The sequence below is a fragment of the Doryrhamphus excisus genome, chromosome 3 (genome assembly GCF_030265055.1).
Source record: "Doryrhamphus excisus isolate RoL2022-K1 chromosome 3, RoL_Dexc_1.0, whole genome shotgun sequence".
NCBI classification, from domain to species: Eukaryota; Metazoa; Chordata; class Actinopteri; order Syngnathiformes; family Syngnathidae; genus Doryrhamphus; species Doryrhamphus excisus.
In genome coordinates, this window is record NC_080468.1 from 12,968,267 (window position 1) to 12,986,868 (window position 18,602).

General features: G+C 36.6%; 1 protein-coding gene across 4 annotated transcripts; it reads left to right on the forward strand.

Moving 5' to 3' along the window:
• The first annotated feature begins 389 nt into the window (after positions 1-389).
• LOC131125299 (ETS-related transcription factor Elf-1-like) lies at positions 390-18,559 on the forward strand. 4 transcript variants are annotated; one of them, XM_058066716.1, is made up of 8 exons: positions 390-616; positions 4,909-5,282; positions 6,930-7,050; positions 12,046-12,153; positions 14,249-14,404; positions 14,486-14,557; positions 16,149-16,344; positions 16,442-18,559. In XM_058066716.1, the coding sequence occupies exons 2-8, from the start codon at positions 5,223-5,225 to the stop codon at positions 17,022-17,024; spliced, it is 1,296 nt and encodes a 431-aa protein (XP_057922699.1). In that variant the 5' UTR covers positions 390-616; positions 4,909-5,222; the 3' UTR covers positions 17,025-18,559. The 4 variants fall into 4 exon arrangements, with proteins under 4 accessions (XP_057922699.1, XP_057922700.1, XP_057922701.1 ...); XM_058066717.1 differs by lacking the exon at positions 390-616 and adding an exon at positions 3,989-4,311; XM_058066718.1 differs by lacking the exon at positions 390-616 and adding an exon at positions 4,699-4,832.
• The last annotated feature ends 43 nt before the right edge of the window (positions 18,560-18,602 follow it).

Genomic DNA, 18,602 nt, shown 5'->3' on the forward strand with positions numbered 1-18,602 from the left:
CTATTAAGTCCCAGAGAAATATTATTATTAGTGAAGCCATATAATTCAAACTGTGTTTTATCATGATTATCATCATAAATTAAATTCAAAATCTTTCAATGAGCTTGTCCAGTATCCTTATCAGCGTCAGTGTCGGCAATACCGTTCCCCCGTATTTACCTTTTTAATTTGCAGTATCTCCCACCCCTTTGTGTCCACTATAAAGCAGCACGCCTTCTCGCGGGTTGCTTGGTTCTCTGCTTTACATTGCAAATACACCCGTGTTTACATTTGCTCCACGCTGACAATTGTTACTATGGGTTACCTTGACTCACAACACAGGTAACCAATCAGAACTCACTAGGGGGGCAGTTCAAGAGAGGAAAAAAAAAAAAAAAAAAGCGAGGGAGCAAGATCTGACAAGGACTTGACTGAGAAGAGAGGTGGGAAGATCTACCTTAACTTTAGTGATCTACAACCTTAGACGTTTCATAAAAGGAAAGTGATCTGTGGTATGTAAACAGATGAGGCGTTCGTGTTTGCCAGATGAGAAGAGTTTCCTTTTTCGTTTTTTTTTTTTTGGGGATCATGTGATCGTCCGCTGTTCTGCTGCATGTATACAATTTATCAACCAGAGGTAAACCTCATGTTTCTTATTTTATATCATATTGTCCGTAAATTCTGTTCTGTTTGATGCCGTAAAACATAAAACAGAATTACAGGGTAGGCTCTATGTGAACGGCATGTAAAAGGAAAGTGAAACCAGTTTCCAGGGCAGGCTACTCACATTTTTAGCATGGGTTGTTTATCAAACACACACACACACACACACATATACAGTATAAACATCAGGAATGTTGTAAAAAAAAAGAGTTGCTGTGACCACCACCAGAACTCCCTGATATCTAATCTGCCCTTACTCCATATTTCATTTAACAAGGCCCCTTGTTACAGCAGGGAAGCCGAGGAACCTTATCAGCTGCACCCTCACCCGCCATACTGTTATCAGCTTGGCCTAGTTCACACACAAACCTCTCTCTGTCCAACAAACGCACACTCCTATCTCACACGCTTATACCTTCCACACAAGCAAAACGGGGGAATGAACGGTAACTGGGGGGGGGGCCTTATCAGCGTCACCCGAGGGGCTTGGCAGCCACTTCACAGGCTCAGATCCACCGTGCAAAGGCCGTAGAGAGACAAACCGATGTGACCAGAGTACCGATGAACAAAGGCTGCAGGGTGAGCTAACAATGAATATATATACAGGTGGCACAATGGCGGTGGACAGCAGCTGCCGTTTAAGGAAAGAACAATGTGAGAATTAAAGATTTGGTCTGCAGCAAAAAACAAAAATACCCAAATAGATGCTTGCAAGGCAACGTGCCATGCGGTGCAGCCCCAGCCTGAAATTCAGGTTAGGAGAGAAGTACAGTAGCTGGGAACTCGCTTAGTGCATGGTTGTTCCAATGAGGGCCACCTACAGGGAAATTAAAGGTCGAAATTAAAGATCTAATGTAGGTCAAGATATACTTAGCATTTTTTTAAATAAAGACAAAAACACCGTATATGTCAGATTTGTGGGACGGTTTGCACAGCAAAAATTAGGGGTTCAAACCGTGATCTTGTCTTAATATTTTTTCATTACATTTCATGACATTATTCTCTGAAATTACAACTGTTTTTTTCTATTTAATTTTTCCGCAACTTACGTTTCCAAAAATTACAACTTTATTTTGTTTTATTTTATTTATTTTTGTTTTGTTATTTTTCCTTTTCTCAAAAAATTAAAAAAAGTGATCGTCTCTTAATATTTTTTTGACATTATTCTCTGAAATTACAACTGTTTTTTCCATTAAATTTTTCCACAACTTAAGTTTCCAAAAATTACAACTTTATTTTGTTTTATTTTTTTACTTAGTTTTTTTGTTATTTTTCCTTTTCTCAGAAAATTTTAAAAAAGTGATCGTCTCTTAATATTTTTTTGACATTATTCTCTGAAATTACTACTGTTTTTTCCATTTAATTTTTCCGCAACTTAAGTTTCCAAAAATTACCACTTTATTTTGTTTTATTTTTTAATTTCGTTTTTTTTTGTTATTTTTCCTTTTCTCAGAAAATTAAAAAAGTGATCGTCTCGTAATATTTTTTGACATTATTCTCTGAAATTACAACTGTTTTTTCCATTTAATTTTTCCGCAACTCAAGTTTCCAAAAATTACAACTTTATTTTGTTTTATTTTTTTATTTAGTTTTTTTTTGTTATTTTTCCTTTTCTCAGAAAATTAAAAAAAGTGATCGTCTCTTAACATTTTTTTGACATTATTCTCTGAAATTACAACTGTTTTTTCCATTAAATTTTTCCGCAACTTAAGTTTCCAAAAATTACAACTTTATTTTGTTTTATTTTTTTATTTAGGTTTTTTTTTGTTATTTTTCCTTTTCTCAGAAAATTTAAAAAGTGATCGTCTCTTAATATTTTTTTGACATTATTGTCTGAAATTACAACTGTTTTTTCCATTTAATTTTTCCACAACTTAAGTTTCCAAAAATTACAACTTTATTTTGTTTTATTTTTTTATTTAGTTTTTTTTGTTATTTTTCCTTTTCTCAAAAAATTAAAACAATTTAATGCTTGATTAGAACTTAATATTTTTACTAGATTATTTAAAATTATTGCTGATTTTTTAAATTTTTCTTGTTGTCAGGTTTTTTATTTAGTTTTCATGTAAAATTATTTTTTTTTCCAATAAGCGTATAATATTTCTTCATTCATTCATTTTCTACTGCTTTTCCTCATGAGGGTCACGGAGGGTGCTGGACCCTATCCCAGCTGTCTTCGAGCGAGAACGCAGGGTACACCCTGGACTGGTGGCCAGCCAATCACAGGGCACATATAGACAAACAACCATTCACACTCACATTCATACCTATGGACAATTTGGAGTCGCTAATTAACCTAGCATGTTTTTGGAATGTGGGAGGAAACCCGAGTACCCGGAGAAAACCCGGAGAGAACATGCAAACTCCACATAGAGATGGCCAAGGATTGAACTCGGGTCTCCTAGCTGTGAGGTCTGCGCGTTAACCACTCGACCACCGTGCAGCCGTATAATATTTCTAATATATATAATATTCTCACTGTCTGGAACATGGTAGTCCTGCAAAAAAAATTCTATTACCAATGTTATGCCAAGATTGTCTGGCTTTAGTAAACGCTGTTAGTAAATGCCTCTGACAAAGTGTGTCCGACAATGAGTGCTTTCAGCGCCCTTGAGTCCAGGTTCTCCTGAGCTCCACGGCAACAGTGGTGCTTCTGACAAAGTGTGTCGGACAATGTGTGCTCCTCCTCGGGTAGGAGAGGTTGGAAGAGCATCAGGGGTCTCCAACCTATAGCTCATGAGCTGCCAGTAGCTCTTAAACTCTTTTCAATTAGTTCACCAAAGACTAAATTAGAAAGGTTTATTCACAGTAGTCAGGAAGTAGTTTGGGAATGTGACCAATAACAGCAGAGTGGGCGTGTCTGTGGGTGGAATAAATTAAAACAGAGCATTTTGGTGGAGTTTGGTGCAGTTGTACCCAAACTGAACAATGGCAGCACGCTGCTTCCATCTTATGCACTCATCTTTGTCCATTGCAGAGATGAAAGTGTTCAAAAACAGGTGCACCCCACCTTGAGGTCCTTGGGGTCCAGGGAGAGTACGTATATACTCTCTGGGAATATACGTACACTGTCACCAAAATGCCTCTGCTTTTAGGCAGCTACAGTACAAAATGTATCACAAATCCTCAGTCCAAAAGGTACACAGTCATGTTGGTTTGTAGGTATCGTTAAATTTCAATAAAATCGGCTTTTTTGCAAATTATCATTTAATTTTACAATATTTTTTCTACTTTTGTCTCTCTTGACCACGCACAGTATGTCGTTTCTAAAAGTACTGATCTCAGGTGGAAAAACAACTCTTTGAAAGCCGCCAGCAGCGCCAACCAATGCAAACATCACAGGAAGCGAAAAAAAAAAAACGAGAAGGCCGCTGCTGTCGAAGATGGTTTGGCACGAGCACTCAGGAAGCGGTGCCTCCTAACTTGAGCTGTGCTTCCTGTGTGATAACTGACCTAAACATGTTGCGCTAAGATGCGCTCTCACACTCTCTCGCCCTCGGAGAAGCTAAGAAAAACATCAAGAAGCGCAAAAAGCCTCTAAGGTTGGAGGATTAATGGGATTTAAAATATGCCGAGAATTAATTCCTCAAAGCTATTTCCTCCAGGAAGCTACTGTATAGGTCCCAAAACCTGATTAGTGGCGTGATCTTCAACAGAAAAGACCTAAAGGTAAGGTGCAGGTGTGCCGCCATGTTGATGAATTCTCTTTCAAACTTGCAAATGAAGAAGCATCTGTGCAACAGCGGGAGAGAGTAAATCCCTCCAGCGTCACTTTAACCTCGGAATTATTCAAACGTGCTGAATGATCAGAGGACTGTGAGAGGGATGGAATAGGAAGGACTGGAGTGATTATGGGATTTAAAAAAAAACAAAAAACAAAAAAAACAAATAAATGACGGTTTGCTTTGATTCGAAATGTCCCCAACATGTTGTAAGGAATGTCACTGTAACGGCTGAGGGACCTTGAATGTTGCGCAAAGACATAACGTTTCATGTTCAACGCCAGCTGCTTCCCCAGAGTTGCACGCACACACACACACACACACACACACACACACACATGCACATCACAATTCAAACACTTCCTTCCTGTTGGTGGTTTGGCCTCTTTTAGAAGATATGAGTTAGATGCACGATAGTGAAAAGCAGCCTGTGCTGTTTAAAGTGAATTTCAGCTCAGTGTCAAATAAGTATGCAACTGGTGACTTTTTGTTCGGTTTCTACCTCCCATGATACTCATGTCTCTTGTGTTTTTTTTTTTGACAGGTTCAACTCTGACCACAGGACAAAATTCCGAGCTGCCGTTTCCCCATTTAAAGTCGAAAAACATTACTTCCTGTGACATCTTCTCGTCGTTTTGTACACTCACGGTCACCATTGAGATGTCGGTATCTGGGGTATGCTCTCCGATGACCGACTGAGGGTCCACCGCTTCCGCCTGCAGCAATTCACCGGGCTTTTCAGCCTGGTAATTGCTTCTGTCTAGAGACAAAAAAAAAACAAAAAAACATCGTAGTCCTGAGAACTGGGATGCTATAGCTACACAGTTCCATCTACAGGCTTGTTTGGCATATTCAGCCATGTTACAGCAATCGGAGCTCATCTTTGACTTCGCCAGTGACCATGGGAACCTGTCAGGGGTAAGTCAATGTCAGCGGTATGTCATTTATAAATACAAAAGAATGTGAATACACAATGTCTACAAAAAAAAAGAAAAAAAAATTAAGACCAGTTAAAAAATGTATATTATATTTAAAATATAATGTATATTTAAAATGTAAAATATATTTTAAAATATATTTAAAACAATTATTTTGCCCTGTTGGGTCTTAAGTATCTGAGGAGGGATTAAAAATGCAAAAAGAAGAAAAGAGAGAACGAAAAATTAAAAAAATACAAACAGAATGTATTGGAAACAAGCAAGCATTAAGTAAAACAGACTTTAAAAACTAAAATCTTGTCCGAAAATGGTCATTTTCTGTCAGGTATTCACACTGTAATGACTACCAAAAAAATGATAAAAATTTTAAGACTAGTTGAAAAATTTTGATTATATTTTAAATTTTTTAAATATTTTAAAACAATTTATATTTTGCCCTGTTGGGTTTTAAGTATCTGAGGAGGGATTAAAAATGCAAAAAGAAGAAAAGGTAGTGAGAGAACAAAAAATTCAAAAAATACAAAAAGAATGTATTGGAAACAAGCAAGCATTAAGTAAAACAGACTTTAAAAACTAAAATCTTGTCCGAAAATGGTCATTTTCTGTCAGGTATTCACACTGTAATGACTACCAAAAAATGATAAAAATTTTAAGACCAGTTGAAAAATTTAGATTATATTTTAAATTTTTTAAATATTTTAAAACAATTTATATTTTGCCCTGTTGGGTTTTAAGTACCTGAGGAGGGATTAAAAATGCAAAAAGAAGAAAAGGTAGTGAGAGAACAAAAAATTCAAAAAAAGAATGTCTTGGAAACAAGCAAGCATTAAGTGAAAGAGACTTTAAAAGCTGAAATCTTGTCCGGAAATTGTCATTTTCTGTCAGGTATTCACACTGTAATGACTACTAAAAAACTGATAAAAATTTTAAACCAGTAGAACATGTTATATTATATTTAAACTATATATATATTTTAAATTTTAAAAATATTTGAAAATATATTTATATATATTTAAAACAATTTATATTTTGCCCTCTTAAGTATCTGAGGAGGGATTAAAATGCAAAAAGAAGAAAAGGTAGTGTACATGTTACATACATGTTAATGCACAGTAGACGTGATCCACTGCTTTAAAAAAAACCCACAATGTTAACATGTTTATATCTCTGTGCTTTACTAGTAATGTTTTTTTTTTTTCAAGAGATTATGCGCTTTGTTTGGCGTGTCCTTGAACACACCATAGTTGCTGGGAGATGCAAAATTGAAACTTGTACAATGTGACTCGGCTCACTTTTAACACAGCGGGATATATTTCAATTTAACAATGTATTTAATAGTGCTGTTGCAATTTGCTACAATGTAAAACTGCACGGTGTCATACTGAGAGATTCGTTAAGATAGAGTAAATGAGTCACACTCACAGTACCATGTAGTGATGTAGTTCTACGCCACTACTAATAATAATAAAATTGATGTGCGATGTATTTGTGTTGGTGGATTATGTCATTTGCATAATTGGCTTGCATATGTAATTGTTATAGACGCTATTATATTGTGCATCTCTACCGAAAGTTGTGGCTAGTTCGTGTATTAATGTGTTTTTATTTTTCTTTTTTGTTCGTGCAGTTGAGGGATCACTCTGATGTGCCTGCTGTGATCATGGAACCGCTTCCACATCACCACCTGCTAGCATATTCAGGGTTTTTATGCGAAGAACCACAGGCAGAGGACCCCCACTTGCTTAAAGGTCAGTGCATAGATGACAAACACACACCTATGAAACCTATGATGAAGTTCCCCTTTATAGAAATCATTTTTTAGATCATCAAACAAATTTAAATATGTTTTAATGACAACGCAACTGAACACAAAATAGAGTTTTTAAATGAAACTCTTTAGGGAGAAAAATCCAGAGGTTGGTTTAAAAATGCCTCAAGTTGGTTTCAGTCTCCCAAAAATGATTCCAACATGGTTCCAGTTATCATAGCAAGGCTTCCAGGTTCTGAAGCAGCAAAACAGCCACAGACCATCACACTACCTCCACTACATTTTACCGTTTGTATGATGTTCTTTTTCCACTGTTCTATGTTTTTGTTATTTGTGGATAATGGCTCTCACTGTGGTTGGCTGGAGTCCCAAAGCTTTAGAAATGCCTTTATAGCTTTTTCCAGACTTATCGATTGATGATTATTTCAAAAAAATACAACAGATTTTTTCACACAAAGCCATGTCTGTTTGGATTTTTCTTTTGGACACTTAAAAATAAAGTTTTATTTAAAAACTACTAATTGTGTTCTGGGCGGCACGGCGGTCTAGTGGTTAGTGGACCTCACAGCTAGGAGACCAGGGTTCAATTCCACCCTCGGCCATCTCTGTATGGAGTTTGCATGTTCTCCCCGTGCATGCGTGGGTTTTGTCCGGGTACTCCGCTTTCCTCCCACATTCCGAAAACATGCTAGGTTATTTGACGACTCCAAATTGTCCATAGGTATGAATGTGAGTGTGAATGGTTTTTTGTCTATATGTGCCCTGTGATTGGCTGGCAACCAGTCCAGGGTGTACCCCGCCTCTCGCCCGAAGACAGCTGGCATAGGCTCCAGCACCCCCGCGAGGATAAGCGGTAGAAAATGAATGAATGAATAATTGTGTTCTGTTGTCATTGACAATTTGTCAATATTTAAATTTGTTTGATGATTTGAAACATTTAAGTGTAACAAACATGCAAAAAAAAGGGAACATTCCTGAAAGGAGCAACCACTTTTTCACACCATAAATGCTTCATGTTTTCATTCCTGGTGGCCTTGCAATCAAAATCGAGATCCGCGCATGCTCATTTCACATTCCAGGTCAAGGACCACCCTCCTTATAAAAAAAAAAATAAAAAAAAAAAACCCAGGAAGTTAAACATAACATTCCTTGCTATGGTCTGCGAAAGACTGCTCATAAATTCCATGATAATGTAGACTTGGTGGATTCCTGCTACAGCATAAAAGCTATAGCTTTACCTTTCCTCGGAGCTGGGCGTTAAGAGTAAGTCATTGTCGTCGTGTCGGTTCGTTCTACTCTCATCTCCTAAGTTGCATGGGCTGCTGGGGGCTAGGCTACGTTAGCTCGCAAACTACTACAAAACCACGTTTGTGCCCGCGTGACAAAGACTATGGATAACGATATCACCTTTTATAACTTGTTCCTTTTATCTTGTTACCCTGTCAGGTTCCGTGTGGCCTTTTATACGTGGAGGAAAGTGTTTTAATATCCATGTCTGACAGCTTTTGTTAGCGAACAGATGTTTTCCTGGTCCTTCAAAGAGACTCGTCAATGTTGCTTTGATCTCTTTCAGATGGATCTTATACTTGCTACACAGTCAAATATTATTTAATAATGTGTTAATTATAAGAGTTATACTTTTCATTGTTGATAGTTGCTGATAGTTGTTTTAATTTTGCGGGTGACAAATTAACCCTGATAAACAAGACAGTATCCCTTTTTATCATGGAATATTTTTGTATTTATGGCATAGAAAACCTGATTACGATCTTCTAAATATGCTTTTTAATATTATGAGAGGCATGAAGACATAAAATAGCACATCATATACTCTCCTTTACCTTTATTACACAATATAGTAGACATAATCTGAGAAAATAAGACAGTTGATCCGGTTGGGGAGCGGAATCGGTGTCGGACAGGAAGTGATGTTGTTTTATCTTCTTGTGGGCTATGGACGCAACAGTAAAGCGCGTTATTAAGGGTGTCACAAGGTGAAACATTACAAAATATCTTGTTCGGGGAAAAAAATACCTCACAGGAGCAAAGTCATTAATTCATTCATTTTCTACCGTGCTTCAAGCACCTTGGAGCATTTGTGCCGTAGAACAACGGCATGAACAGAGTGAGCCCTTTTGTCAGTCATACAGTCTCGGTGGGTGGAAGCGGGGCCAGTGGCATACACAGTATATATATATATATATATATATATATATATATATATATATATATATATATATATATACTGCACTCTGTGTATGCTACTGGCCCCGCTATATATATATATATATATATAATATTTTTTATATATTTATTTCTATTTATTTGTTTATTTATTTATTTGTATAAATAATTTAATTATTAATAATAATTATTAATAATAATCAAATAAAATTAATAATAATTTATAATAATAATTTATATTTATTTATTTTTATATTCATTTATATATATATTTGTTATTTTATTTTATTATTATTATTTTTTTTAATTATATATATAATTTTTAAAATCTTGCCTCATTTCGTTCTCGTAGACCCAAGATCGTGTTTAGCACCTGCTTGTCTCACCAAAGTATTACTGATACCTACTGACCAATGTAGAATACTACATTTTCAAGTTGAATGATGGTCTTCATGGCTAATACTGTATTTCCATTGTAGCTCATTTATCAATTGTTATACTTGAAAATGCATCATTTAGGCAAAAAATACATGCGATTTGCTTCAATATGCATATTTGAGTAACGTAGGACGACTTTGTGTGTATTGTTAGTATCAATATTTTGATATTATTTTTTGTTACACACTTGCTTTGTAACATTTGTTGTAAATGTACGACTTTAATATCATAAATTTACTACTTTTATTTTGAAATCAGTTTTTTTCTTTTTTTAATACTCCATTGTACCCCTGGGCCGCCCCCCTCGGCGTATCTCTATTTTTATTTATTTATTTTTTGCTTGAAAGAGGACGAGATGATGGTTTTGTCACTGGTTATCACTGTTCTTACTACTGGTGAAAACAACTGGACATGGGTACCTCTTGGCTTGGTGTCCCTGGTAATTAAATATACAAGGTACTTCATCACATTGATGGCACCGCCATTAAAACAGTCCATTAAGCAGTCCTGCTGTGTGATTTACAATTACTCATATCGTGTCTGGACCCTGAACCGACAAAACTCAAGGCAATACACGCTAGGACAAAAATGACCCCCCCCCCCCCCACACACACGCTTAAAACTGTCATATTTCTTATACATAAAAGGTAAACATCCTAAAGTGTAAAGTGAGTTGTTAGCATGTGAGTCATCAACTCGAACCAGTAATGCCAGGGTCCTTCCTGTGGTGGAGTCATGAACACATTACCTTAACTGAAGCAAGTGAGGCTTGCAGTTCTTTGGATGATGTTGTGGGGTCTTTTGTGACCTCTTGGTCGTCGCTGCACTCTTGGGGTCACTAGCCACGTATACATGGACCCAAATATTCCAATTCCATTCGGGTTATTTTCTCAAACAGAAATAATCTAACCTTTGTATACACCTCATTCCAAAAAAAAAGTGCCAATCCGTATGAATATAAAATCGGATTCACAGGGGTGGAATATTCCTTTTCCCCAATCTGATTGAGGTATCTTGTATCCGCTCAATCGGAAAGTTGTTAGACTGCGTTCTTCTTCGTGGTGTTTTTCTTCTTCTGTTGTTTATTAGCGGTTGGCAAGCAGCTTTCGTGTGCATTAGCGCCATTTGTGGAACAATCTAAACCAGGGGTCTCAAACACGCGGCCACTAGTTTGAGGCCCCCGCCTTGATGTGTTAGTGCGGCCCGCGCAAGTTTGATACGGATGCTGCATGGTATCATGTACCCAGAAAAAATTATTACGTTTGATTAATGTTCATGTTAAATGTTAAATAACTGTTAATAGTTATCCTCCCTATCCGTGTGGAAGTGGTAAGTTTTTGGCTATTTAAGTTTAAAGGAAATAACTTGAAGGCTACCGTTTAGGTCGCTAGCTCTCTAGTTTGCGAGTTAGCATGTGTCTCAAGACCCGGCAGTTGCGCAATATGTTGTAAATAAAAAGAGTATAAATGTGACTATAGTCGTGTTTTGTCATGTCTACAGGGCTCTAATAATGCTTTGTTCATTTTAATCTGAAAAAAATAATTTGTCTACCCACCAACTATATGTGGTTTCTTAAGTTTTTATTATTTGCCGTTTTATTATTATTATGATTATTATATTTATTTATTACTGATTGATTGATTTTGTTTATTCTTGATTTGTTTATTTATTTTTCATCTTATTTTGTGTAGAAAAATAAAAATTAAGATATTTGAGAACAGTGGAATGTTTTATCATAATAATTGTGTATTTTGTGGATAATGACTCTCACTGGGGCGGCACAGCGGTCTAGTTGTTAGCGCGCAGACCTCACAGCTAGGAGACCAGGGTTCAATTCCACCCTCTGCCATCTCTGTGTGGAGTTTGCATGTTCTCCCCGTGCATGCGTGGGTTTTCTCCGGGTACTCCGGTTTCCTCCCACATTCCAAAAACATGCTAGGTTAATTGGCGACTCCAAATTGTCCATAGGTATGAATGTGAGTGTGAATGGTTGTTTGTCTTTATGTGCCCTGTGATTGGCTGGTGACCAGTACGGGGTGTACCCCGCATCTCGCCCGAAGCCAGCTGGGATAGGCTCCAGCACCCCTACGACCCTCGTGAGGAAAAGCGGTAGAAAATGAATGAATGAATGACTCTCACTGTGGTTTGCTGTAGTCCCAAAGCTTTAGAAATGGCTTATAACCATTTCCATTCTGATAGATCTCAATCTTATTTAGGTTTTAACATTAAGTAGTGCTTCTTGAAAGGAATGGAATTGACTCTGCACTCAAAAGTCATTGTTGTGTCGATACTTGAGAATCGTTCCGTCTAACCATCATTGTTTATGTGGTGTGCTTTTCTCTGCGGTCTTCAGTGGAGCCATGTGAAAGTGGAGACGACGAGACCATGGAAACACTTATTGCTGCTGATTCACTTCTTGACTTGGACTGTTCTGACACTCTATCGTTAGAGCAACACTATTGTAAGTATGCACTGTCCAATCTCCTGGTAGAGGTCAACCAATATTTCATAACTCCAGATAAGAGTTTTATCGGTAATGAATAGAGGATGGGCGCTTGATATGAGAAAGTTCATGACAGATGAATAGCAGTTTTTGCCCTTATCGTCATATTAATGCGGCGCTGCTAATGAAATGAACAGTTTTAGTCATTTTAATGCATTAATGTTGCGGAATGAAACACTACATTAGGAAGAAAGTTGAAGGCTCTTTTATTGTACACAACATAAAGCAGGGAGTTTTGTACTTCTGAGGTAAAATAAATTGAACAGTGACTCAGATAGGATACACTTTCAGACTTAATGTAAATCATCATTTCCCGTGAACTAAAAAGCTATTATTCTCTCACCCCTATTCCATTAATGCGTCTGTTGTTTTTTTTTTTCAGAGCAGGAGCAAATTGCTTTTTGAGAATAGGATCTCTGATATAAACACAATTTAAAGTTGGACGGAATTATTGCTGAACTCACTGACCACCCCTACTCTGCCAGACTCATAAATTCAAGGAAGCATGAGTGCCATTTTCATGGGGTCCTTAAAGGTTATGGAGATTATTATCAAGCGTTAATCACATGCACGTTGGCATTTTGAGCAGAGGTAGCGCCCACATGATTCGCACACATTTGTATATGGTGCACATTGTGTGTTTAGTGTTTTCGATACATTTACTTGTGGTGATCTCTCACTCATAAACACATTTTAAAACGGGGGAGTACAAAGTGCGGCCTGCGGCACATTTTTTAAAATACATTTTTTCAAGAAAAATAAAGGACAAAAATGGGGAAAAATACTGTCTAATTATTACAAATTTTTTTGTTAATATGTTGAGGGAAAAAAAAGATGCAATTGTCCAAGAATAATGTCATAATATTATGGGGAAAAATAATTGCTTTAGTAGACAATAAAAAATATATAAATACAAAATATAATATACATATATGTAAAAATAAAAATAACATTGTTTTAGTAGCACAAAGTTATATAAATATTCAAAAAAAGAGAATAAATGAAGTTCTATTTTTTTTTTATTAGGTTTGAAAAAGTTAATATTACAAAAATAAATTCAAAATATAGTTTTATGAGAATAAACTAATTGCATTATGAGGAAAAATGTCATTTGCATATAGTTGAAACATTTATGAAAAAAGGATGTAATATTGTGAGAAATCAACAAAACATCAAATAAAGTGGAAAAACTAGGTTGGGGAAAAAGTTATATTATTATGGGAACAAAGTTAAAATATGATGGCAGTAAAAGTCAGAATTACGAGTAGAAAATAAAAAAATATAAATAGAAAAATATAATATATACATATATGTAAAAATAAAAACCAAAATGACATTAAGTAGCAAAAAGTTGAAATATTAAAAAAGAGAATAAATGAAGTTATAACTTTTGAAAAATTAGGTTTGAAAAGGTTAATATTACAAAAATGAATTCAATATATAGTTTTATGAGAATAAACTCATTACATTATGAGGAAAAATGTCATTCTACTTGCATATAGTTTAAACATTTATGAAAAAAGGATGTAATATTGTGAGAAATCAACAAAATATCAAATAAAGTGGAAAAACTAGGTTGGGGAAAAGTTATTATTTATTTATTTTTATTATTAATAAATATCGCTATATTATTTTATTTATTATTTTGTTTATTTTATTTTTTATGTTATTATTATTCATATTATTTTATTATTATTTTATATTAATATTATTTATTATAATTATTATGCGAACAATGTCAAAATATGATGGGAATAAAAGTCAGAATTACGAGTAGAAAATTCACAGGATGAAAGTTGAAATAGATGGAAGATTTTAAAAACCAGCTTCAATTTTATATTAAGTGAAAAAAAAGTCATAATCGAATAAAAAATGTGGCCATTTTACGAGAAGTAAGAAGTTGTAGCAGGAGGGAACAGTGTCAGACTGAATATGCTTCCCCAAAAAAGGACACATTTGACATTGAATTATTACTTTGAGTCATCATGCTGTGCTTTTCCATTACATTTGTGTCTCGACACCTCCAACCCCACCACCACCACCACCACCACAGCCCAGACCTTCCTGCCATCGCTGGGTGACGTCATCACTGCTCCTGTCACTCAGGTGACTGTGTCAGCAGAGGGGCTGGTGGGGGCTGTTGAAGAGCCGGAGTGGCAGTCGTTGCACACAAATAATCCTGCAACACAGCTGCAGTCCAAAAAGAGAAGTCAGTCACTAATAACCTTTTTTTTTTAATTATGTAAAATGTCATGTAAATGACATTCTGTTTTTCCCCTTCACCTTGCAGGTAGAAAACGACATCGAAGGGCGGAATCACCCACCCCTGACATAATAGTGAAGAGGAATAAGTACAATAAAGGTACAGTGGAACCTCATCATTGGATTTCCTTGAAGTCTGTACAATATTATGGAAATAGGCACAGCTTTTTAATGCACAAGACTAGACACACACAAACTAAAAAGCATGTCTAAAAACCTCAAGGTAGGGCTTAACAAGAAGAAACTGATGTCTGTAAAATTATACTTAACTATATAATTAACTATAATGATGAAAATGGTAATATTAATGATTATAATAATGCTGATAATAATAGCAATAATAATGGTAATAATGATAAAGATTATAACAATAATGATAATAATGATAATGATAACAGGGGAAAACAAGACAGTGGCATGAACGTTATAAAATGAAAGTTATATTTTGATTGATGTACGAAATGCACTGTAATGTTTCATATATTTGCCCAAATAAAATAAAATAAAAAAAAGAAATAAAGTCATAATATTATGAAAAGGGCAATTAAGTCCATACTAATAATATGGCTTTTTTTAAACCTACCAATATCACAAAGCCAAAATGCAGTTTTTCTCTCAAAATATACATAACAGTGGTCTCAAACTCAGGGCCTGCAGGCTATTTGGGACCCGCAGAATCGTATTTTGTCACCCGTGACGTCCTGGCATGTTCAGTGTTTCAGGTTACATGGAGGCAATTGATTTGCCCAAGGGAAAAGCCGAAAGAGAAAGAAGACTATCATAGCTCGGTATTAGCATGCTAACATTAACATGTATGGTGCTTGGCGGAGTACCTATATGTAAAAATAAAAACCAAAATGACATTGTTTAAGTAGCACAAAGTTGAAGTATTTAAATAAAAAAGAGAATAAATGAATTTATAATTTTTGAAAAATTAGGTTTGAAAAAGTTAATATTACAAAAATAAATTCAAAATATAGTTTTATGAGAATAAACTTATTACATTATCAGGAAAAATGTCATTTTACTTGCATATAGTCGAAACATTTCTGAAAAAAAGACGTAATATTGCGAGAAATCAACAAAACATCAAATGAAGTGGAAAAACTAGGTTGGGGAAAAAGTTATATTATTATGGGAACAAAGTCAAAATATGATGGCAATAAAAGTCAGAAGTCAGGTATTAGCATGCTAATATGAACATGTATGGTGCTTGGCGGAGTACGTTTTTAGCTCACTATATTAAGATTAAGATATGCCTTTATTCATCCCTCAGTGGGGAAATTTGCATTGCACAGCAGCAAGAGTACAGAATCAGTTAAGCAGTACAAAATACACAATATAGAAAAATAAACAACCCAAGTATTAACAAAACAGTTTTACCCAGTTATATGTGTCACTCGCTGGAAAAAATCTGGCGCAGCAGAACAGCGGTTCATCTGTTCTGGCTTTGTTTTGTTAATAGGATGTTTTGTAGCAAAAATACATTAAGAACACAGTGGGGGATCGGGGAGTTTATTAATAGCATGACAATACTACTACTATAACTGGAGAATGCATGCTAACAGAAGCTAAATTGTGGCGTAAATGTCTGCTCAAAGTGGCACTGAATGTTGTTACATCATAGTAGAACAGACCTATCATGGCTCTTATGGATATTTATGAATCACTTCCTGTGTTTTGTTCCTCAGGTGGGAACACGCTTTACCTGTGGCAGTTTCTAATGGAGCTACTACAAGACAGACAAGTTTGCCCCCGCTACATTAAATGGACCAATCCCAATGCAGGAATCTTCAAACTGGTTAACTCGAAGGCCGTGGCGAAACTCTGGGGCAAACACAAGAACAAGCCAGATATGAATTATGAAACCATGGGCAGAGCACTCAGGTAAAATATGAAAATCAGTCTATACATAATGCTCTTTAGTTGACAAAAACATATTTATTGTTGCTATGTTAATCTCGAACCTATGTGGTCATACTAGGTATTACTACCAAAGAGGCATCCTTAATAAAGTGGAAGGCCAGCGACTTGTCTACCAGTTCACGTCACTCCCCGAAGACATGATTTATATAACAGATGGCGATGGCAGCAACGAGAATGAAGAACATGACAGCAGTGCTAACGACGAGGGAGCGAGCGAGGACTCCGATGACAGCACTCTGTCTTCAAGCGACCAATCAGTGGAGGAGAAAGACGCCGTCCCACAGAAAACTACATCACTCAGCTCCATCCAGACCCCGCCTACCCAACCTAGCAGGTCTGCCCGCGACACTGTTTTTCGACCTTCCAACTCCAGCCTCATCCAGGAGCAGCATTTGCCCATCGTGTCTGCTGAGATGCTGCGTACCCTTCAGAATCTGCAGAAAGTCCAGTCCCTCCAACCAGCAGGCCACGCCTCGGTGTTTAAAACGGCTCAGCTGCTGGGGAGTCTCTGTGAGCAACAGGCTTCGGCCGACAGGAGGGGTCCTCCGCCGCATACACACGACGAGGAGTCCCAGCCAGGACCGGAAGCTTTGCAGGTGGAGCCTCCGAAACTGGTGCCTCTTATTGGCTCTGACGAGTAGATTACGGAGCCACCCCCCCAAACACACACACACACACACACACACACACACACATGCATTGCACTGCACTCCACTGACCACTTCCACTCTGCAATGTCAGAAAGCATGTCATTACTTAAAAGGAAACTGCACTTTGGGGGGGGGGGGTCAGGTCATCACAGTCCTTATTTAAGACATGAACCCAAATAAAACCCCAAGAGAACACAAACAACGCTCCACCCGCTAACCTTATAGCAACATTGTTATTAACATTGTTACGCCAAAGAACTATATTACTGGTGTAGTGACCCCACACCACACCGGCTAGTGATTAGCTTCACCACACACTCCTCTCTGTCTGCAATAATGATTGTGGATCCAAAGAAAGTGCAGTTTTCCATCAGATTTGACTGTGTCAGCCCTATAGCACAGTCGAAATTAAGCTAATGTTATCCCCGTCTTCTGTCATCATTCCTATGTTCGACACGTGACACCAAAGATAGACACTGGAACCTACAGCGGCTCTGCACACACACACACACACACACACACACACACACACACCTTCCGCTTGCACTTCCATGCCGCTCTGCCATTATTTTATTTTATTTTTTTGCGCCTCCCCCCGTCCCCTTGTATCCTGAATCATTCCTCTGCCTTGACAATGACTTTGCACTAATGTTTATCTCTGCTGTATGTTTCTTCTGAAAGTGCCTGAATATCTCAGTCCATCCTTTTGCCCTCTTTTCTCCTTTGCGATGGGGGGGGTATTAAGGGAAACATTCCACATTTTTATGGATTTTTTTTGTCTTATGAATTGATAAATCATAAGGGATCACTGTTTAGAATAGTAATTTAGCACTGCTGCTGATGGGTATTGAAGGTATCTTCAGCAAACTTTTTTTTTGTTTTTGACAATCATGAGCAATCTTGACTTATTTAGCTACTGTGCCTCCAATATTCACACTGCGGCTATTTACTTATTGTTTCTGCTATGCACACATTGAAGTTATGTAAGTGCTTCTATTGAACCTGTAAAGCCTTGATATATTTACTTATTGTATATTTACAATATGCCTGTGAAATATGCTTGACTTGTGCCTTGTTGCCATTTTTCTCCCTCAGGTTTTATTTTTTATTTTGCACCGACTGTGCAAAAAATCGACAGTGGCTGGGCCCTTCATAATGAAGTAATGCTAAGTTTTGGTGTGTTTTGATTCCCAGTTTATTCCATTTTTGTTTATTTACTTAGCCGGCCACCCCATTCCTCATAGAAAATGAACGTACCCTTTCACAAAGTTGCAACTGTGCCTTTGACCTCTGGGAACTTTATGCAAAAAAAAATGTTTTGTATTTTAACATGAAGTAAGACCTAATTGGGGGAATCCTTACTATTTGCGTTAACTGGAGGTGTATTGATACTGTATGATTTTTAATAGAGGGAGAGGTGGCGTTTTCTGTTGCTTTGGGTGGTGTGTTTGCTTTGATGCACTAAGGATGTGGTAGAACGCAAGCTTATGCTCAAGCTATACACAATAAATATAATCTTCTCAATTTTTTTTTTGTCTACAAGTGATTCTTGTTCATTTGCACAAAATA

Bases quoted from the DNA above. Each gene is read 5' to 3' on its own strand.
- LOC131125299 (XM_058066716.1), top strand. From the start codon at position 5,223: ATGTTACAGCAATCGGAGCTCATCTTTGACTTCGCCAGTGACCATGGG. The intron at 7,051-12,045 runs GTCAGTGCATAG...TGCGGTCTTCAG, and splicing joins GGACCCCCACTTGCTTAAAG to TGGAGCCATGTGAAAGTGGA. The intron at 12,154-14,248 runs GTAAGTATGCAC...CCACCACCACAG, and splicing joins ATCGTTAGAGCAACACTATT to CCCAGACCTTCCTGCCATCG.